This window comes from Oryzias latipes, chromosome 15 (assembly GCF_002234675.1).
Source record: "Oryzias latipes chromosome 15, ASM223467v1".
Lineage (NCBI taxonomy): Eukaryota > Metazoa > Chordata > Actinopteri > Beloniformes > Adrianichthyidae > Oryzias > Oryzias latipes.
Genome location: NC_019873.2, coordinates 24,412,823 through 24,434,968, shown reverse-complemented (window position 1 = coordinate 24,434,968; position 22,146 = coordinate 24,412,823). Strand labels below are relative to the sequence as shown.

The window sequence follows — 22,146 nt, the reverse complement described above, 5'->3', positions numbered from 1 at the left end:
CTTTGAGGGTCTGGAAAAGCGCACATAAATCCAATCCATTATTATTTATAATTCTGTTCTAAATAATATTAAATTAATCAAACTGATTTACTTTAACATATTTCAAAATTGCTACAGAACCTTCTTTTCTTTTTGAATGCTTTTGTCCCATCATCACAATTTTTTTTAAGTTTCATATTTTCCTTGTGCTACTACATACATGATGGTGAAACAACTTTTAATATTTTCTCCCAATTGTAAGCATTGACTTGTGCAATTTTATGAACTGTACATGTGCTTTTAGGTTCTTATCAAACCAAATGACAAAATAAAGGAGGATTCCCCATTTGTGAAAACAAGAAACTGCATATTCAGAGGCTTCTCACAGTTTTTATTGACTTTCTTTCTTTGTGTTTCATAAAAATGTAACAAAAAAAAAAACAGCAGAAGATGAAGGCGTACAGAGTTTGTGTCAAAAATCCTTTCAACTAAAACTGTAAGACAAATAAAAAGTCTTTCTACAACTGAGATAAATTCCACGAACTTCCTGTCAGGTGGTTTCATTTGACATGTTTGTAATTTTATTTTCAACGTTAACGATCACAGTATTGGTAAAATACTGGTTGTTGCATTGTCAATCACCTCATATGTCAGAGCACTGAATTGCTGCAAAATGTGCTCAAAATTATATATTGTCTTCAAAAGGTTGAACTTCAATCTGTGATGCATCTGTATTTGTTCTTTCTTGGGCTTATTGATGAACATACATTGTGAACTGTGTGCCCTTTAGCTATGTCGGTGTAGTAAAATTTAAAGTAAAAATTGACCTTTTTACAAAAAAAATGTGTACCAGTGTACTTTTCAGGGTTGGTTACAATGCATGGATCCCTAAGAGTCATGCTTGTGCAGCTCTCCTTTGTGAGGTAAAGTGGAATTCAAAAACACCCTTCATGCTTTGGTGATGATTATTAACTACTGCAGTTGGTTTTTGCACTCTCCAGTTTTTGATGATCCATAATTTTGATGTTCTTTTCAGCGTTTTCCACATTCCTCACCAGCGTCTCCAGCCTCTGTTTGATCTTCTTCTGGTCCTCCAAAGAGCAGCTGATCACCACAACCTGGAACTTCTGATCGATGGGGACAGGCGGTGCTTCGGTCACGCAGGCGGCGTGCAGCGCCATCAGCTGCTGCCGACCGCCTTCCATGTCGACCAGCAACTTTTTTACGATTTCGTCAATCATGGATGTGGCTTTCCGCAGGGCCTCCTCCTGCTGGGGGTTTCTAATGGTGCCAACGGAGATCTCCACCGTCAGAGTCCGGCCCATCAGACGGTTCGCAGTTAAGCTCAACTCTTCCCTTTCTCCTGCAGAAGAAAAGGAAATTAGAGCTTTAATTTGTCATAAAAAATATTATTATTAACCTGTTTTTGACTCATTTCATTTATTTTGATGTATTTTATGTTAATAAATCGTCTTTTGATCTATTTCCAAAGTGTTCCGAGTGGTTTTGTAATTATAGTTATACCATTTTTAGCCCAAATAAAAAAATCCTGTGTCATTTTCTAGGACATAATTTCTGCAGAGCGGCAGGAATTCATTAGAAATCTGCCTCTAAGTTGTAGGTGGGGCCGTAGGCGTGGAGTAAGCCCACCCTTGCTTCCGGACATCTATGTGTTTAAACGCTCTCCTGCAAATTTACAGCCCTTTATAACCCCAACGTAACATTACTGATGCAACTCAAATGGCCTGCAAGAATGGAGATATCCATCCGTCCAGCTTTGAGCCGGAAGCCAACTCGGATGAGGAAAACAAAAGACCTACATGGATCTATTTGTCCGCAAGTGGATGCATCAGAATGGAGCAGAGAAGAGCAGGACGTTTGTGGTCTGCTGTATTAGCTTCTACGTCAAACCTACAAGCTTTTTCAAATGGCATTTTTGCTTTTGCAATTTGAATAAAGAAATACACCGAAATGGAAATATGAGCTGAATTTTCTTTCTATATGTCCTGCATTTTGAGAAAAACACCACAACAACATGTTAAAAACACCAAAAACACAATTTTCCTGAGTGGGTCTTTAAGATTTGATATAGGGGCAGAAATATAACAAGAATTTCATTTTTTTTGTTCCTTTCTATTCATGAAAATGTGTGGACTTATGTTGAATATGTAAATATAATATGGTACCATGAAAAGAACAGAATTTTTCTTTCTACTTATACCATGAAAAAAAGTTTATATCTTGTAGTAAACTTGCTATGTTGGACTCAGAAGTATAGTGTGTTCCTTTTAGAGGGTTTAATAGAAAGACACAGAGGTGAAATGGGACCTCTATGGGTGAGACATGTGATGCATTTTGGGTGGAGCACATTGTTCTTTTCAGTTTCTTGACCATCACGCAAAGTTTTCCTTTTATCACCACAGGATCAAAGTAGCAAAAAACAGGAATTAAGATTACTGGAAAGTTAAGCCACTCTTCACTGGTATTAAGCAGCGGATGACTTGTGCTCTTATGTAAGTTGTGGGAGAGAATTAGCAGCCTCACCCGCACAGATGTTACGCATTTCTTGACTGTTCTGGATGGATTGAATCATTTCCAGGATGCCTTCTCTTTCCTGCTCCAGGGCGGATGCTGTTTCTCTTAAAGCCTCCACCCTGACAAAAACAAACATCCGTCAAAAAAAAACAGCTTTTCTTTTTCCTTCCAATCACGTTCAGTTGTTAAAGTTACGCCACAGTGTCAAACGAACGAGAGCACCTCCAAAGAAGACGCGCATGGCGAGGCCCGTTATTGTACCTGATTTCCAGCTGATCCAGAGTTTCCAGCAGTCTTCCGGAGCGATCAGCCATGGACAGTGTCCTGCTGAACTTGCTGCAGACCGCTTCGTTCATCTTCGCCTGGATTTTCGCCTGAGCCATAATAATTAGTGCTGCAGTGCCGAGTTTCTGTAGTCCGATCAGTCAATCCAAAGAGTGAGCGGCGCTTTAAGCTCTCCGCCTGACCAGTAATTCCTCAGGCTACAGGCAGCAGCGCCCCTGGGACAACATTTCCTAACATGGGCTTCAGCTTCCTCCTCTTCCTCCTCCTCACAGAAACTTCCCGAGGAACCCAGAGAGGAGGCTCCAACCCAGACAGGGGGCTCCAACAGGGGGCTCTGAGTGAGGAGCGCTTTAGCTTTAAAATGCTTTATTTGAATTTCCATAAAACAACAGATTTTATTTTACACAAGATTTTATATCTGGGAGATAAAAGGGAACAGGGGGAGAGAAAGCTTATTTTTTCTGGAACTTTTATATAATTAGGAGGCAAAAAAACAATTGTCATAAATTGATTAGAAAATAAAAATAAACTAAAAGACGAATACATCAAGTAAATATAAAATAATAGTATTGTCCAATAACTGTTTTCTGCATGATTTGAATAATATTTTTGCAGAGTTCATACAGGTTTGTTAAACATGACATTTGCAACTCTCATCAATTTGTACAAGTGGCACTTTTTCATCATTTTAGTTAAAAGAAAAAAGCAAAGACACAATGTAACAAAACCACCTTTAGGGGGCGCTGATGAGGTGACAGGTGCTTGTTACCATTATCTCTATTGCTTCAAGCCACAAAGATAGATTCCATCTATTTTACCAACCAACAGGTCTCCAAACTGTTTTTTTTTTCTGTTCTCCGAACAAAATAATCAAATGTAACATTCAATGACCAAACGTCATGCTCCGTTATTATATCTTTATTAAAGAAAAATATTTTCACAGAGAGTACTTTTTAGGAAAACCGTTCTGTCCCTGTTATTCACTCACACTTTTACACAAAAAACCTTTTTCTTTAAGTTGAACTCATGTAATGATGTTTCATACAAACTTTTCTGTAGAAAAAATACAATTTCTGCTCATTCATTTCTGACGTCTGAGCAGCCGGTAAAGAGAATCCTCACGTCTGTAGTGAAACCAGAGAGGTGGAGGAGCGGTTGGTCTGCGGTCACGAGGTCAGCCCAGGCATCTAGCTGTGTCACCACAATCCTGTGTGTGTGTGTGTGTGTGTGTGTGTGAACACGTGACACATAGCTTCAATGTTTAGAACGTCTGACTTTTTATAAACCCTCAGCTTCTAACTAGCTTTAAAACCCACTGTCTGCCCCAAGAACTGCTGACTTTGGCTGCTAAAGGAAGTAAATCAATTCAAATAATTCATGACTTTTATTTATAACTTCTGAAAACAATGACCTTGAGTAAAAAAGGTCAACGTGACAGGTGAACAACAGGAACTACTTCATTTAGAAAGCACTTAGAACTCCACAAGACTTCTCTGAAGAGCTTCCTCCAACTCTGCGGGAAAGAAAAACAAGAAAAAAAAAAAAGTTGAAAATGACACTCCATTATAAAACAACATAAAAACAGCAGAGGCCATTTTAAAGACCCACTCCGATCATCTTTGAAGCTATTTTCAAAGTGATCTTTTAATCCCGTTTATGCTGCTTTTAGTCAAAATACAAAAAAAGCCTGTGTTGTTTTTCTTAGGACATAGTTTCTGCAGAGCTGAATTGTGGGCGGGACCACTGGCACGGAGCAACTCCGCCCCCTTTCCCTTTCGGAGCGCTAGAAGCAGGGAGCTTGTGGGCCGCCCAGTGCAGTTTCAACAACACAAATATGACTTTTTATTTTTTTACAAATGCAAATTTGAGCTTAATTTTCTTAATATGCGTTTCCATCATTAGAAGACATGTTGGAAAAAAAACATTTTCATTGTAGTAGGTCTTAACATTCAAATCTTTTTGACATGTTGGCTCATTTTACAAAAACAATGATCTATAAAAAATACCAATCTCTAAACTTTTTACATTTTAAAATATACAGTTTGTACTAAACTAATAATTACTGCTTTTTTATTATAGCTTTTGAAAAAAAGGTTGTTTTTTTTTTTGTTGTGAAAACAGACCTGCTGACTCTCTGGCTTCTTCTGCACTTACAGGCAGAGCGTGTTTCATCTCATCATCAGAGGTCTCTGCAACAGACAACAAAACTGATTTTTTAATCGGATCAAACATATGGTTTTTCAAACTGATAGAATTACTTCAACTCCGTCATGTTTATTCATGACACGTTACTGTAAATGTTTACCCATGGCAGTTTCATCTCTTTCGTTGTTGATCTGATCGTCTTTCAGAAACTTCCCCAGAGTTTCATCCTGGATCTCTGTGAATCATGAAAAACTGGAATCAAAAGTGCTGCAGTCTCCAAACACAAACGCTAAAGTCAGCCTCCTTTGGTGAACTTACGGCGTTTGTGTGCTTTGACCTCCACACGAGTGGGCTCTGCCTCTGAGCTCTTCCTGGAGCTCCTGCAGGGCTCTAGCGTGCAGTGACAGTGATGATAGTGTTTATGGAAACCTGGAACACCCATATAACTCTGGTGACACATGTTGCATTGTACTTCAAATGTCTTGTCCAGGTTCAGGCTGGGGTGCTTTGTGTGCACGTGAGTCTTGATCTGCGCGTACGTTGGCACGGACACGCTGCAGGGAGGACACACGTACTGGCATTTCCCCTCTGCAGCCAACTCTTTCATGCATCTGGTATAAACCCCCGTCACTGTTTCCTTGTTGCCTTCTGAAGACATGCAGGGACAGTCCAGAGGAAGCATCGCAGCAGCCGGTTGGAGAACGTCGGCGTCGTCCATGCAGCAGTAATCCCTGCTGTGAAGGCTCCGGTAATGCTCCAGGAGCTCGGCCTCAGAATCCATCTGCATGCTGTCGCAGAGGCCGCAAAAGTACCAACTCTTTATGTCCCCGCCGTGCTCGTTCGTGCAGTGTCTTCTCACGGTGGACTCCTTGAAGAACTTTTGGGGACAGTGTCCACAGATAAACCTCTGAAAGCTGTGGCTGCTGATGTCACTGCAGTGTTTGCGGATGGCAACTTCCGAGTCGAAGACGTCCTCGCACATCCTGCACATCCAGGTGAGGCCGCGTGCCACGGAGGACGACGTCTCGACGGTGTTCTGCTGGACCTTGGATCTGCCGGAAGAGGACGTGGCGGCTTCGCTGCTGGTGGAGGGTTTGGCCTGGAGATCGTCAGGCACTTCTTGCTCTGCGATGTAGGTGTGTCCTCTGTGAACGTCGGACACATGAGACAGGATGTCTTCGAATCGCGGCATTTCAACGTTGCACTTCCTGCAGAAGTACAGGAAGTTGGAGAGGTGCGCTCCGCCATGGAAGCGGCTCATGTGAAGGCTGGCGATGGAAGACTCTCCCATGAGTTTGCTGCACACGCCACACAGGTGGAAAATCTGGTTCACGGCCAGAAGATGCTTGGTGGCCACACCCTCCTCCGGGAACTGCAGGCCGCACTCGCAGAACCACGCGGTCTCCGAGGTTCTGCTACTGCTGGAATGCACACCTGGAGTCAACCTCCGCTGCTTGACCGAATCCTCACCCCGATCCTTCTCCTCCCGGGGTCTTTTTTGAAAGGAACGCCTCTGCTCCTGCTGTGCTCTATGGAACCTGCCGTACTGAAGAAGAGCTTGTACCACCGTTTGATTGACCTCAACGTCATGCTGCGTCGATTCTGTGTGCTTCTCCATCTCAGCTTTGGTGAAAAAGACTTTAGAGCAGACGGTGCACTGTCCCTTTACCAGGAGCTGCTTCATGACTTCCACTACCGTTTTCTCTGCCTTGGCCACGGCGCAGCCTTGCCTGCAGTGCACACTGGAAAAGAAAAAAATAGGGGAAATTAGTACCAAAAAAAAAACCTCTGATCCACAGAGATCTTTGACACTGGAACCTACTTAAAGTGAGCTTGAGCCGCTTGGTGTGATGTCAGTACTTTGTGGCATAAAGAGCAGCGCACGGTGAATGCCGTATCCTTGCACAAAGCGATGAGACGATTCTTTACATGCTGAGGGACAGGAACCGGCATTGCTGCTTCTTTGCTTTCTTTAAGTTAAAGAAAACAAAGAACATTTCCTTTAAAAGATGCGTTTTTGCCAAAATGTTTGAGCATTTATCTATCCTGCGGACTGTCATCCACTTCACCTTTCAGAGCAAATGAATGTGTGAAGTGGTTTCTGGCCGACATGTGCTGAAGACACTCGTCTCGAAGGTTGAAGAGCAGGTAGCAGGCGGGGCAGGCGAAGCACACGATCCGCTGATAGGTCTGATCTCCACTGTGACCGTCAGAGCTGGACGAGGAGGCCTAGTTATCCAACAGTGAAGACTCACATTTAGACTCACAAAAAAGACCAAACAAACATCTTCACAACTGACCAAAAATGGAAGTAAGTCATGAAAGATCCGTGTAGAAGTGTCAGGAGAAAGACACGTGCCATGCTAAATGTATAGAAAACGATGTGTTGTTTCATTATTATTGCTTGAAAGAAAAAAGGTTTGGGTGAAAAATGATCCTTTATGTGACAATATACAACAATTAAAATGTTACTTTCAAAGATTTAGCAGAATTGATCAAACTAGAATATTGGTTTTAGAAGTTTTCACAGCAAAGATTCAGGTGTTTAGACTCTGTAGTGTCTGTTTTTTTCTTCAATGAGCGAGCTAAAGATGATATCCTGTTAAAGTGATAGAAAATATAACTTTCTACACAGAATTTCTGACAATTTAATGTTATTTTATGCATTTTTGTGTTTATTTACATTTCAGACGTTTTAAAGATCGACTCCAATCATCTTTTGATCCATTGTAAAAGCCTCCCCGGTGGTATTCCAATTACAATTATGCCATTTTCAGCCAAATTTTTTAAAAATCTGTGTCGTTTTCTAGGACAGTTTCTGCAGAGCGGCAGTAGTTCATCAGAATGTGGGCGGTACTGTTGGTGCGGAGCAACCCCCCCTTCCCATCACCCATAAATGAGAGCTCTTCCTCTACGTCAGTGTTTACCCAGCCCTGGTCCTCGGGACACACAGTCCTGCATGTTTTCCCATGTTGCTCGGCTTATGCACACATGATCATCAACAGGTTCTGCAGAAGCCTGACAATGACAGTCAACAAAGGCCGGTGTGTTTCAGGAGGGTTGGATTGAAAAAATGCAGGACAGTGTGCCGCGGAGACCAGGGTTGGGAAGCCGGCAACATTGGAGCTATCCAGCCGTACAGTTTGGAACAAGAGGAAAACAAAGACAGACATGAATCTAGTTATCTGGAAGTGGATGAAACAGAGTGGAGGAAAATACCATTTGATCGTCTACTCCTGGTTCTCAATTATTTGAATAAAAAAATACTAATAAAAGCCCTTTTGAGCTTAATTTTTCTTCTTATATATGTTCTTCATCATGAGAAAAATGCTACAAGATCATCATAAAACACATTTTTTATTGAAGTCTTTAAGGACGTACCACCTCGCTGCATAAATGCTCTGAGAATCTGAAAGCCTCTGTTAATCGAAACTTTGAAAAAAATACGACTCAAAACTCAAATCTTTTTATTGATGGATATGCTTCTAACTCGAGTGTTGAGGCTTTTTCCAACCCACCACTGATTAAATTCAGTTTTTTTAAAAGAAGAGAACCAAAATAATCCATTGATCTCTAGAGGTAAAGGTGTTTCATTTCAGGTTTAAGCAGATAGTCTTTGTTGCTAATAGGGGCTTTTCAAAAACTCTTATTATGTTTATTGTTGAGGATAACTTATCTCTGTTAAACTGAAACAAGATGATCCTGATTGTATTTTAGGGAAAAGTGCTCCAACCTTTGTCTCCACATGCCGCCTCCATGCATCTTTGGACGGAAAATGTTGACTGCACGCCACACAGGCGAACTGCTCGAATGGACTTCCTCTGAGGCTGATCTCTGGGTCACATGGAGAATGGTCAAACCTGCACACACAGCTTTACTCAGCCAGGGTTGGATTAGAATGCACCAGTCTCTGCAAATCAACAGCAGCACAAGCACAACTCGTTGACCTTTTTAAATGTCCGTCAAGCAGCGAAGCGTTGTCATAGACACGCCCACAGTTGATCACAGGACACGTCTGTCTTGTCAAGCTGTTCTTTGGGAAGGAAGAGGAGGGGGGTCTTCTACCTGAACCAGCACTGATCAGCCCGGGTTTAACACCTGAAGGAACAGACACATCTTTCAGAAACCATGAATCTGTCATCTACAAGACTGATTTATCTTTAAATTTAATTTACACTAAAGAAAGACAAAAACATAGATGTCACCTGGCATTTTCAGCCACATTTCCACGCAGCGCCTTGCGTCTTGATTAACTCGGTTGGCAGAACTCACAGCCAGCTCCTGCTGTCCGTGAGCTTTTTGTAAAATCTGCTTCTCCTAAAAGAAGAAAAAACAAAGACCTTCAGGAAATGAAGCCCATGGTAATTTCAACACTTTGATATTGAAATGACTAAACCTGTTCATTCTAAAAAGTCTGGTTTCACACCACCAGGGGGCTCTGTTGCAAACATAACCAGATTCACTGTTTCTAGGTGAACTAATGTGTAGAAAAATTACAAACAGAAATGTGTTTTGCTGTTGACCAAATTTTGCTTTCAAGAAATTAAGCTTAAATAAACAAGAAAGAGAAAAGATAATAACGTTCAATACCTTGAATGCTCTACATTTCTTTGCTCTCTCCTTTTTCTCCAAAGCCACCTGGTGAGCCAGTCTGTCCAGCGTAGATGTGACGTGCGCTTTGTGCTGGCTAATTTTGTCCTCAGTCTATCAATGAAAGAAAAGAAAAAAAGAGGATTTTGTAAAAGAATGAAGATCCTTGTGAAAGATACTTCTTTTATGAAGCAGACAATATGTTTAATCACAAACCAAGACTGGCAGTGATGAACATCCCTCTTCATCACTATCGCTCAACAGATCAATGCAATCTAATACTGGTCTAAGAGGCCCCTCCTGAAGGACATAAAAAGCAATGCATCAGACTGTATTCAAACATCATAGTCCAGATTATGATTAGTTTGAATTCTGAGCATGGATAAAGCATTAAAGTACTATTGAGATCCAACCTTTGCAACCTAAAGCCAGGAGGTAACGGAACTTCATACTTTAGTATTAAAATAAAAGGTTTTTATTAGCATACAGAGACATCTTTCTATCATTGATATCTCAAATGGGTAAAAATTTGTTGCTGCATCATACAGTTTATGATCAATTTAGTCGAAATGCATTGAAATGTAGTGCGATGTATCATTATCAGGGCCATCACACTCCAAATTCCAAGTAGCCAATAAGTTTTTTCCATTTCTGCAAACATTTATTTATTTATTTATTTTACTTTTAAATTTAGTCGCTTGAATTGGAAACACAAATAATTAAAACTTTATTGTTATTGTCTGTTATGTAAACTAGAAATGTGTGTAAATGTCACTTACTGAGACAAACTCCACTTCTTCCACCTCATCTTCCTGTGCTTGATTTGGAGAAGCCATTGTTTCTGGGGGAAAAAAGAAAAACATGATGCACCTGGAATCTGCAGCTAACTTTAAACATGCATATTCAATATAAATGCTAAGTTTGAATGACGCAGCAAACATTAAATTGCAGCCCACAAGTTTAAAGAGAAGCGATATATTTGTCTCCATGAAGCCATACAATGTTTTAATAAAGGCTATCATTTAGAAAGGTATTGCAGTACACATTTAAACCAGTGGTGGCATTATTGGGTTAAGAGCTGCCTCATGGAAGACAGAAGAAGAACGAAAGCGCCAAAATGTTGCATTCAAGGACTGGATTTCCCATGTGTAAAATTAATTTTCAGACACTGTTTGTCGACTGTATCGTTGCAATTTTGCACGAAAATTACGTAAAGGTTAAATTATCATTAGGCCAGTCAACCTAGCTCAAGGTTCCGTCGAAGATTAAACACAGGCTGAATAATAAGTTTATTAGAAACTTTAAAAAACACAAAACAGCAAGCTAATAGCCCGCCATGCATGTCGATCACCACTAAGCTAACATTGGTTTAGCTGTCAGATGTTTGTTTCACTTCAGTTGAGTGGTATGCAATCGACACACCAGAAACTACGACAAGTGAAAGCTTAAATAAAAAATAAAACAATTTAATCACTTTTCTTTTTTTTTTTACCAACTCCTCTTCTTGCTGACTTCTCTTGCCGTCGTTGGGTCAAGCTTTCTTCAACGTCCCAAATGTTAGTGAATGCAGCAGCTAGTCTGGTCTACTACGTCACGGGAGAAGACGCGCTTGTTTTGTACGTGCTTTGGCCAGACGGGCGGGGTTCCTTTACATTTTCCGACTGAAACGAATATCAGAGCACCCCACCCCCCGTGTCCTAGCTTTTACGGACGGAATGATTAACGCATGATCTATTTATGACCCCGTTGTTGGAGTTAATGTTCATTAAACGGTAAAATAAATGAGATAGTTGTTCTTTCTTCGAGTTTTTGGAATTGATTGGTACGTTTTGCAAGCATTGTATTTATTTTTAATTTTTCTATAGTATTGTTGAACAATTTGAATGATTTTCACAAATCTGACTATTTTTTGTCCCCATTTCTTACTTGAAATATAAAAATGATTTCCTTTTATAAAAACAATAAAGACATCTTTTTTAAATAAATAAAAATCACATCTCCCACTAAGCACATTAGTGAGGTGGGGGCTGTAAAACCATTAGTAATTGCAGATCTAGACGCACCTCCTGCAGCCATTTCTTTCCTATTGCAGGGAAGAGAGACCGGGCAGCAGATTACTGCGATGCAGGCTGGGATAAATCTGCTGACTCTCCTTTGCCCTCGGTGAAATAAATAAATAAATAAGGGAACGTGCGTCTGTGCTGAGTCATGCATTGTACCTCACAATAGTGCTATCAGTGGTCTGGGTTGTCCTTTTTGACTCTGGACGCTCCACGTCTTTGGCTGTGTGATGCTTCAAGTGTGTCAGCGAGCCTCTTCATCCTCATCTGGAGCTCTAAGTGGTGCAGCAGAGGATCTGTTCCATATCTACACCCTATGATGATCGCTGCGGCGTTTTTGGTGCTGCTCAGGCCGTACAGTATCCAGTATGTGCTGCTCTTGCTGCTGCTTTTAATTGGGACTATTGCGACTATTTTGTTTTTCTGCTGCTGGCATCGGAGGCTTCGCGATGGGAAGCATCCAATAAAATCGGTTCTTTCCGGCGGGCGCTCCAGGAGTCGCGGTGAGTCGTGGCGCAGGCCAGCCGCTTCTCCTGCGTTTCCCTCTGATTTAAATTGACTGACAGCCCATTTAAATGCTATTTGACATCTGCAGCTTGAGGCTGCCAAATGAATAAATCATGATTGTGTTTGAAGACACGATATTTCATGGTTCAAAATGTCATTATGTTTAATCCCAGTTTAACATATGCTGTCTCTCCTATAGTTGGTCTGAGAACGCATCATTTTCGATCAGAGGTAGGGGGAACTTATTGTCATTGCTTTCAGGTGTCATTATTGCCATGTTTTGATTCCTTTTAACCCTTAACTATTCTTGACTTTAACTTAAGAATGCATTTCTATTTTTGGGTACTGTGTGTGCGCAGTGCGCATATGTTATTAAAAAGTAATGTAGGGGATTTAGCTTTTTTCCCCAAGATAGTTTTAGCCATAAAATTGTAAGAAAAACCCTTTAGATTTATTGTTAAGTATTTCTGCTCATCACAGTGATTGTCGTTTCGATCACTGCTGACATTATTTTAGCTGTTTCCGTTTGACGCAACTCGATTTCAAAATAAAACACGGAACATTTAAAATATCCAGTCTGTGTAAGACCATGCCAAAAGCATGAACAATTCACTATACTAGTAACTAAAATAAACTATAAAGCATGATAGAGCCCTGTGACAGGTCTTTTAGGGAGGTTTTATATTTTAATCTAAAACCTTTAAATAAACGTCATCAATTATTTACTGAAAGAGTCCTGTAGTTGAGATGGCTTGCCGGTTCTTTTATGTCACTTGAATGAGAAAGAGGATGCTCTGAAATGATTTTAGTTGTTGTCGTTTACCATGATTTAAATTAGCTGACTCTGTTTTGTTACCCATAATATTCAAACTTTGACTTTGCAATGCTGCAGTGACAGAGATTTAAAATTTTATTGGTGAACTTTGTAATAAGACTGTGAAGACTTTGTACTTTATATCTTTCTGCAAACAACCCTAAAGTCTTCAAACAAATATAAGATAATTTGGAATTTGGATGTTTCTATAAAACCAGGTGGTTAAAACATGCATTACATTTTGTTTCCATATATTTTTTAATTAAGAATATATATGATCAAATATGCACAGAAAAATGTCCTTTGTTTCATTTTACCTAACATTTTTTCCTCAGTAAGTCATTTTGTTGTTGCACAACTTTATCAAATAAATGCTGGGTCTTTTACAATTGAATTTAGTCAAAATGCATTTTCAAAATCTCTTCAAACGCACTTAAAGTCAGGCATTTGTTGATGTTTAAAGGGTTTCAGGCACAGTCCACGTCACTTAAGAAGGAGTGTGCACTCTCGAGTGATCGAGGAAAAACCCAGCCTGGTGGAGGTTCCTGAGAGCGAAGCAGACTCATCCTCAACTCTCCGAAAACGCAAAGTGAAGAAGAGAGTCCCAGCAGACTTCTACCAGTCTGTGCAAGTCACCCCCACCCGTAAAGCTGTAGGTATCCCACCTGAACTGCTGCCACCATTAAAGCTGATGACAAAGTGATGGTGTACGTTTGCCTCCACAGGGACATCTGGATGCCTTTGAAGCTGGTTAGGATTAACTTGCTGGAGAAAACAGGGCAGGTGTTTATTTTTAGGGCACGTCTCATAATGTCTTATGGAGCCAAACTTTGTATATCGTCATTTAAAAAGTAAACAAAAAGTACACTAATTTGTGTTTGGTTGATTATTTTTTGTTGTTAGAATGCTTCTTGTTATATGCTGTTGTCTGTTTTCCTGTTAGCATTATGAAATGAGCAGCAGAATTCAGTATTATGGCTTGCACTCATTATAAATTGACCAGAGCCTATATGCAACAGAAAAATAATTTACCAAACACAAATTTAAATATTTTTGGAGCTTTGTTTATTGGTTTTACATCTAAAGAAACAAACAAAAAATGATAAAAAGTTAAAACCTTTTAAAACATTTCACATAGATTTAGTTTGGAAAACTGAATTATTTATCCTACAAATGGACCTAGAATCATATTTAGGGATGAAGTTTTTGTAAACTACTGTTACATAAATGTCAAGTACGCTATACAGCATCAGATTTAATTGCATATCTTATCAACTGTAAAGTTTATACCACTAATATTGGGATTTTCTTGAGCTTTGATTGTTGTTTATATATTTAAGGAGGTTCCCTTTACTTTTCCTCTGCCACCCTGAGCTTACTGAACACTGTCAGCCCTCAGTTCCTTTAAGCTCACATTGTGGAGTCGAAAAGTAAACTAAGGAGAAGGTCAGTACAACACTAATCACAAAGATTGATTGTATTTCCTTTCAAAAAGGAGATTACCCGACTGCAGGAACATTAGGATGAGAAAGCGCAGGGCCCCACTAAACATTAGGTGTGACCTCCTCTGTTTGTGTTCTGAATGTTCACATTCTGTCAGTATTTCATCAGTTTTTCCACAAAACAACCAAACGTGTTTCTCTTTCTGTCTCATTTTATTATTTAGAATGTTTCTAGCAAACCTTTTTTTCTTTTAATTCTTTTTAGGTGCTGCAGAAGGTTTACAGTGATTTGAAAACTTGCCTTTTTGTCCTGGTGTCTCAAGTCCTGTATGATGTTGGAACTAAGTGTTGAACTCAAGCTATTGATCTGCGCAGTTCCTGCATTAGACCTGAAGATAACACATCTGAGCTTTCCTGCTATCAATATAGTCAGCGAATGGGCTTGACAGGAAGTTTTAAAAAGTCGATATCTAATGTTACAACTGCAGACATGTCTACTTCAAATTACCTTTTTGAAATTGAGCATTTTAAGTGTTTTATGGGTGTTGTACTTTGTTGGTAAATATTGTTTTTATATTTTACTTTGTTGTTATAAATGTTTAAAAAAATCACACCAACTTACAGCGACAATGAGGATAGCAGATAATAAAGAACCCTTTCATTCATTATATTATAAACTTAACATGTACTTTTTATGGTAACTACTTATATATTTATGATACTTCACAACACTCCTTGATGTAGACATTGTTTTATTGTGTATGAGAATAGTGTATGAGAATAAGTACGCTTTTTTCAAGCAAGACTATTATTATATTTTCTGACCCACTTTCCCATTTAAACAAAAAAACCTCTAAAAATAGACTTTAGATCAGAGATTAAGCTTTCTTGAAAAGGCAGGCTTTTTGTCCTGATCAAGAGTGGTGGAAGGATGACACAGCTCTCTCTGCTCATCTTACCAGCACGCTGCAGCTTTTATCAGCTCTAAAGCTTACAATTTAACCCTAAAATCCCCTGAGCCTTTCAGATAAAGACTTTCACCCCCCCCCCCCCCCCCCAAACAAAAAAAGATATGTATAATCAACTTCCCCCTGGATGCATTAAAATGCGTATTTATCACAAACCGGAAGTCATCGTTCAGGTATTTTGTCGCGCCCTTTTCCACACGGAGGTCTTTAGTCATATTTGCTTAGTTGCTCAATCTCAGGAGTGTCAGCTAGGGTGCAGCAGGTAATTACAGAAGCAAAGTGGAGTAGGTGTAGGAAAATTTAACATATCTTATATCCCTAAGATAAATTACAATAAAATATGAACAAATCTGACAGTTTTTTAGTTCCAAAGGTGGGTTGTTTAAGGAATTTAAGGTTTGCCATGCGTGAGAAACCTCCTGATAACCCCGGGGTTTTTAGTCAGCAGTCCACCCACTGTGTTTTATAATGGAGGGATGGCGCTGTAATCCCGCCGTCAGACACCGCTGGAGCTGCTGTTGTTGGCTGTGGGGTATGACGCGGAGCTGCATGCAGTCTGCGCTCCCATCACAGTCTGGCTCTGACTCGACAGCAGCATCCTCTCATCAGCTCCTAATGATCTGATACCGGAGCCGTGCGCCGCCGGAACATCCCCTAAAGGGCGTGCCATCTCATCAAACATGTCACTGAAAGGTGGCGAGTAATCGATAGGATTATTACTTTGATTGTTTTCTTCTTCCATCAGACAGCTCTCCATGTATTCAGTGGTAAGTCTTATTTCTGACCTGGCGGGGGAGCCAGACTCTATCGCTTCCACGTCTTTTTTTGCTAAATCTCTCTCTTTTTTTTAATGGTTTGGGTTACTTGGAACAAATGGCTCCGGTCACACCTAACGCGCGCGCTGATTACGCACGCTGATGTGCCATTGTGACAAAACCATCCGATCCGCGCTGTTTGTCCGCATCTAACCAAGACCCCGCTGGTTTTCTTTTGTCTGCCAGAGCTCCAGTTCGGGGAACCCTTCCCTGCTCTGCTCCATGTCTTCCTCGGCGGATGTCTCGGACGACGAGGACTGCAGCTTTAAATCCGGATCGGCATCTCCGGCACCCGGTGACACTTTACCTTGGAACCTTCCCAGACATGAGCGGTCCAAGAGGAAGATCCATGGCAGATCTGTGCTGGATCCGGCAGAGAGAGCTGTGCTTAGGATCGCAGGTGAGAAGGGCTCACCTTTGTCAAGTGTTTTTGAGAAAAACCACAGATTGGACATGAGTCCACGTATTGTTTGTGGCGCACGTGATGGTACAGCTAATGCAACAGAACTCTTCAGATCTTCAATCTTGGTGCCTTTATTGTTTTTTTCACCAACTCATTCTGATAATCCGAAACAATCCCTGATATTGCTTTATAGAGTTGCTGGTTATATGACCTAAAACTCATTTTATACTCGCTTTCAAGTTACTTTTATTGCACTTAATTGTTTTATAATGACACTTTGACACAAGAACATTGAGGGTTGTAAATGTCCGTGCGTGATTTTTCCAACGAAGTTGATGGGGTCCGTGACAGCTGACGTTATGACGCAATAAACTGGATTTCTATACAAATGTTAGGATTAGCAGGTAAACTTTTGGGAAAATATTCTAACATTTGATCATTCTTTAAAAAATATATTTTTTTCTTCATTTAAATTTATCTTTATTTAAATTAGTTTGAGTGAAAAACACACACACACAATTTTCGATTTTCAATATTCAAACATTTATTTCTCAGTGTCCATCCAGCTGCGCTTCCTCCCAGACTGGTCGCTGATTGGTCAGGGGGCAGACGTGGGCGGGACTTAGGGCGTCTCCTTCAATGTGACAGGAGCGCCGATCACTCTCGACTTCCCAGCACGCACACATGAACAGAAACGCGCGCACACATGAACAGAAACGCACGCACACGCTCGCTCACAGTGTCCCCTGTCCGTCGCTGGTGAATGTCCAGTCAAGCGCAGGTTATGGCTTATTGTGCGCCGCTTGGCTACGTGCTCTCGGACGAACAGGAATACCTCCAGGCCTATGAGGATGTATTGGAAAAATACAAAGGTAGGATCCAGATCGGTTAGATCCGCTTTAGTTAGACGGGAGCGAAATCAGTGCATGACAGTTCAATTAATGTCAGCCCCCTCTTCCTCTGCGGGGGTCTTGATCCAAGCAGTGGAAAAGCTGAGTCCATTTCCTGCATGACATCACAATTAGGCTGTGGTAAACAGTGGAGGAGACAAAGGCTTTAATTATAATGATTGTTATGACAAGAGGTTTGTAAGAAATTAGTCCATTATTTTTCTGTCAGACTCCTGTAGACTGTCACGTGACATGAAAACATGTAAAAGTCAGTTAGGAGCTGTAATTTTGAGTCAAATTTAATCAAGTGATTTTTTGGTATATCTTGTGTGTATTTTTTGTGAATTAATGTAAAATTGGACTCAATTCACCAAAATTAAGATAAGGTCCCCTTTGAGTCTCTGTGACAGGTAGAGCTTTAGAGTGCCTCCAAGCCAGGCCAGTGGAGATCCAGCAGAGCAGAATTCAAACTGACAGCAGCAGTTTTAACTCTTTGTGTCCCCCCCCCCCGTCATGTGTGGCCATACACTAAAAGAGCAGAACAATAAAGAGCCGAACGGCGTGGAGCATGCCCTGCCCGAGCGTGAACTCTCAGCTGTTGAGTGCTGTGGCCAACAGTTCCAGTCAGCTGTGCTAAAAAGGCTTGAAGGCGCTGCCATGACTCTAATGGGATCATATGATGCAGCATAACTTGGAATATGTGGCTGTGTAACGGTGGAGCTCTGACAAACAAAGCTTTCTCTTAAAAGTGTTGTCAGCCAGTTTGCACTCAGATACTGCAGGAAAAAGTTGATTCTAGGAGATTTTAGCTCCACGCCAACTCCTGTCAAAACCATGAATTTTTCCAGAAAGGGTAAGACTTTATTTCCTTTTGTTTTCAGCTAACTACTGGTTTTTGCCAAATGAATAGCCAACATACTATAAATGTACAAAAACTCATCAATAATGACTTTTTGTTTCTTTCCAAGACATCCAAAGTGTCGCTAACATGAGCTTAAATTATACATTTTTAGTCATTTTTTAGCTTTACTTAAGCAAAACAAAAATTATTACACCTTCTGATTCTTGCCTGTTGTCGCAAATATGCAGCAAACCCATTTGGCTCTAAAATTACCTAAATGTAGTTGAAAGTAAAAACAAAAGTGAAATTCTTATTTTTTCATAGCTGGAAATAAATTCAGATGTTAAACGGTTAAGTGTTGTTTGTGTCCATAAGAAAAGATTCGTCCAAGTTTTGATAAAGTGAGATGATTTTTTAACATTTATTTACCAGTTAGTTAAGTTATTGGACAAAAGGGAAATGGTTAACTGTCTGAAGTTTCAAAAAGTTACATTTTAATGGATTTTCTTTGAAGATTTTTGGAGAAAAATCCGTGCTCTTTGTTATAAATGAGTACATCAGAGGCTCAGGAGTGACTCTTTTCAGCAGTCCCTTTGTCTATAGGGAGCTGGTGTCTTACGTTTCGTTTGTCCTGGTCTCTACCATGTAGAGCTCCAAGCCTTTCACCATGTGATGCTCAGAGGATCAATGGGACACATTTTTTTTCTGTAAATAATCAACAGTAACTAAGCAAACAGGCAAGTAAACGAAGCTGTTTGTTTGTAGATTTCCAAATCAAAATGGAGAATTAGGTCATTCTCTTAAGAAACTGCAAATTTCTTATAAACTCCATGCAGACAAAAGGTTTATGATTTATTAGCCGAGTTGTTAATTTCTTAACCAAAATGTGTAATAAAAATAGATTATGTGAAAAACACAAAGAGTGAAAAGCTGTGAGGGGTTTGTTGGAGTGATGGTCATGTGCTGTGTTACAGACTTCTTCCTGACCTTTACCATGTAACTAGATATAAGTCATTTCAGTCATGGGAGGTGTTGAACAATGTTTAAAACAGCTATATAGTCTTATTCAATGCAGACTTTCCTGAAAAGGTGCTGTAAACCTCAGGAATGAGTTAAAGACCGGCTTTCTGCGCCGCTGCTCTGTGAGATCAAGCAGAGCCTGAAGGAGCAGTCAGTTTCCCAACACTTGATCATCTTCTGTCATCAGCTTTAATGGATTAGACTTTTGGTGGTTTAGTCAGCTTTTTTCAAGCTTCATTTGGTTTTCTAAGGTGGCACATTGCCTAAAAACCGCTTGCCAGGAATGTAACTATAGTTGTTATATATATATATATATATATATATATATAAGAATATATATATATTCAGATTAAATCCTCCATTAGGTTCTATCCATCTTTTCAGTGTAGTAAAATGTCATGAATAGACTGGGCTAGCATGCAACACAATTAACCAGCATGAAGCAGCTCAGGCGCCGTCCTGCTTTGTCACAGGGCGTGGTCTTTCTGTGTTTCTATCTGTGCTGCCTCACAACTCAAAGGGAAAACCTCTGTTACCCAGAAACATCTTTATACTGCTAACGCACGCCTGTCCATTTTTGCATGATTGAACAGAGTGGAGGGTTAGGCAGCATTGTATGTTTCTTTTTTTTTTTGCACAGTCACTGGCTTTGTCCACCCCTGTGGGCCCAGCCCCACCTCCCTGCTCCATGCTCCATGCTGACAGCCCACTCATCACATTCAAAAGACCCACTGCTCCATGCGTACACAGCAGGTTGGCTGAGACGGGTTTTTGTTGTGGGACAAAAGATACTTTGTTTTTCTGGGAGAAGCCTCCAAGACTTCTTCCTGTGTCAGATTGAAATATGAATATGTACCAACCTCTTGACTGACGTTGTTTGGAAGCAGCCGGCAGATGAAACCAGGAGATTAGCTAATCTGCTTAAAATGATACAACAAATAACATAAGACTAATGTATAACCCTGCTGTTACAGGGATGCTATCAGAACCAGTGAAGGTATGTGGAGGTGTCAGATGATCACTCCGGGACACTTTCAGTCTAAGCCTGAAGCAGACTTACACAACAGGAGAGAAATAACACCCAACAACCATAATTCTGCACTGAATTTTTGTTTAAAGTTCTTATGCTTTTTGGTTTTTATTGGCACAAATAGAAAAATAAATATGCACTTGGTATAATTAGCTAGAGTTTATTTTTATCATGGACATTATTCATGTCCATAATCGCAACATCTGTCAGGAAAGCAGCTGCTTTCGTGGTTTCATTGCAGTTTTTTGTCAGATTTTTGTCTAAATTTCTGCTTCTTGAAACATCGTTTGTGATAATTTTCCTGTAGTTTATTTTTTTACCAAGATGGAACAAAATAGGAAATCATTTTTTAATATAGAGTTAAAATATTTACAACAGTGTTTCCTTGAGTCTCAGTTGCATAATCAAAGCAGATTTAAATGCCATGATAATGATCAGTTATGACAAAAATGAAAATCTGCGTTTCTTTAAAAAAACTAGATTGTGAATTTGTTTATGTTAGTTTAAAATTCCTAAAATTTGTCATTTAGCTGCCAGGCTGTGTTGTGACTCTGAACCAGAGTGTGATGCCTGTTCACTGTTGTATTTATGTGCTGTCATGGTGATGGGGAAACTAGAATGACTGAACCTCATACCACAGCTCTACTTAGCTCCTCTGACATGAGATCATCTGTGAGTCTTGGTGTCCCATCCCTGACTCATGCACTGCAGCCTTTGTGCATGTCACCATTTCAGCCAAATGCAATGGATGATGGGAAGTGGTCCCACATGAGCAGTGGGAAACAGATTTCCTTTGTCTGCTCTGCCATAAATATGTAGTGAATGTGGGGTCTTCTGGTTAGTTTATTTCATTACCTGAGCTATAAAAAGTAAATCTAAACACATTTGCATAACTAGTAATGTGATTCTGCAAAACGTTTTTGACATTTAGTAAATCTGTTACTTAATCTCTCTCAGTTGATAATGTCACACTCAGTTGATTAAAATAGAAGTCATAACACATAGAAAGTGGGACACCAAACCGCAAATAAGACAAAGAAAAAAAAGAGAGCAAAAAACCCCAAAACAACAACAACACGGCTTTAATTACAAAAAATAGGCTTCAGCTACCTCTGTGACCCCAAACAGGACTAAGCAAGAATGTAAAATGATTTTTTAAAAAAGATTATTCATTGCAGGAATAAAAAAAATGTTAGTAATTATATTACACTACACGGGGCTAAGCAGGTATATTAGATGAAAAATTTGAAATCACAAAACCTATTGCAAAAAAACAAACAAACACAAAAGAAATCCTTGTCTTATAGAATATAGAAAAACTAGCATTTTAAGCATTTATGAGATTCTTTATAAACTGGAGCTTTGATATAATCATTTGTCTACTTTTTTTTCCTGTCACTTTTTGTTTCAATGTCTCTAATGCTACTATATTTTCCCCTATTATATTCCTTTTTCACGTTAAGTTTCTTAATGGGTTCAACATTTACAATGTCAAATAAAATATATGAGATCACAGCTTCTATGAAAGGTCTGTACATTGAAGTAGTCTGTACTACTTGATCAAAAGTTCTTAGGTGAAGGTGGCAAATGGAAGTAAATAAATGAAGGACTTTGAGCCTTCATATAATACGTGTATAGTCACATTTAACAGGATCTTCTGGATGTGAAATGAGTGGACCCAAATAATACACTGTTCAAGAATGATCTAATAGAATTTTATAATATGCTACTGGAAGCAAACACAAAAGGTGATTCTTATGTCCAGAAGCTGTTGAAAGAGATGTCTAAAATGTTCTAACACAGAACAGGAACCTCTACCAGG

At 39.8% G+C, this 22,146-nt stretch overlaps 3 protein-coding genes across 14 annotated transcripts in view; 1 reads left to right on the top strand and 2 right to left on the bottom strand.

Moving 5' to 3' along the window:
* Positions 1-353: 353 nt before the first annotated feature.
* bag2 (BCL2 associated athanogene 2) lies at positions 354-3,051 on the bottom strand. Its single transcript, XM_004077198.4, has 3 exons — positions 2,776-3,051; positions 2,524-2,633; positions 354-1,342 (listed from the first exon to the last, which is right to left on the bottom strand). Exons 1-3 carry the CDS (start codon positions 2,895-2,897, stop codon positions 948-950), a joined length of 627 nt encoding a protein of 208 aa, XP_004077246.1. The 5' UTR covers positions 2,898-3,051; the 3' UTR covers positions 354-947.
* A 650-nt stretch (positions 3,052-3,701) lies between these two features.
* znf451 (zinc finger protein 451) lies at positions 3,702-11,866 on the bottom strand. 8 transcript variants are annotated; one of them, XM_011484530.3, is made up of 13 exons: positions 11,754-11,857; positions 10,314-10,375; positions 9,751-9,834; positions 9,535-9,648; positions 9,150-9,261; positions 8,892-9,042; positions 8,678-8,804; positions 7,014-7,173; positions 6,767-6,914; positions 5,263-6,686; positions 5,105-5,179; positions 4,923-4,988; positions 3,702-4,312 (listed from the first exon to the last, which is right to left on the bottom strand). In XM_011484530.3, exons 2-13 carry the CDS (start codon positions 10,368-10,370, stop codon positions 4,272-4,274), a joined length of 2,559 nt encoding a protein of 852 aa, XP_011482832.1. In that variant the 5' UTR covers positions 10,371-10,375; positions 11,754-11,857; the 3' UTR covers positions 3,702-4,271. The 8 variants fall into 8 exon arrangements, with proteins under 8 accessions (XP_011482832.1, XP_011482829.1, XP_011482830.1 ...); XM_011484527.3 differs by lacking the exon at positions 11,754-11,857 and adding an exon at positions 11,598-11,700; XM_011484528.3 differs by lacking the exon at positions 11,754-11,857 and adding an exon at positions 11,027-11,133.
* Positions 11,867-11,887: 21 nt separating this feature from the next.
* Positions 11,888-22,146, top strand: part of dst (dystonin) — a 92,205-nt gene continuing 81,946 nt past the window's right edge. For 3 of the 5 annotated variants that reach the window (XM_023963637.1, XM_023963631.1, XM_023963636.1), the window contains exons 1-4: positions 11,888-12,097; positions 12,301-12,332; positions 13,379-13,567; positions 16,327-16,540. In XM_023963637.1, coding sequence (XP_023819405.1) covers positions 11,911-12,097; positions 12,301-12,332; positions 13,379-13,567; positions 16,327-16,540 — 622 coding nt within the window. In that variant the 5' untranslated portion in view covers positions 11,888-11,910. Of the gene's footprint in view, positions 12,098-12,300; positions 12,333-13,378; positions 13,568-15,905; positions 16,093-16,326; positions 16,541-17,271; positions 17,416-22,146 lie in introns of those variants that run through there. The other 2 variants (XM_023963632.1, XM_023963634.1) reach the window with 2 other exon arrangements.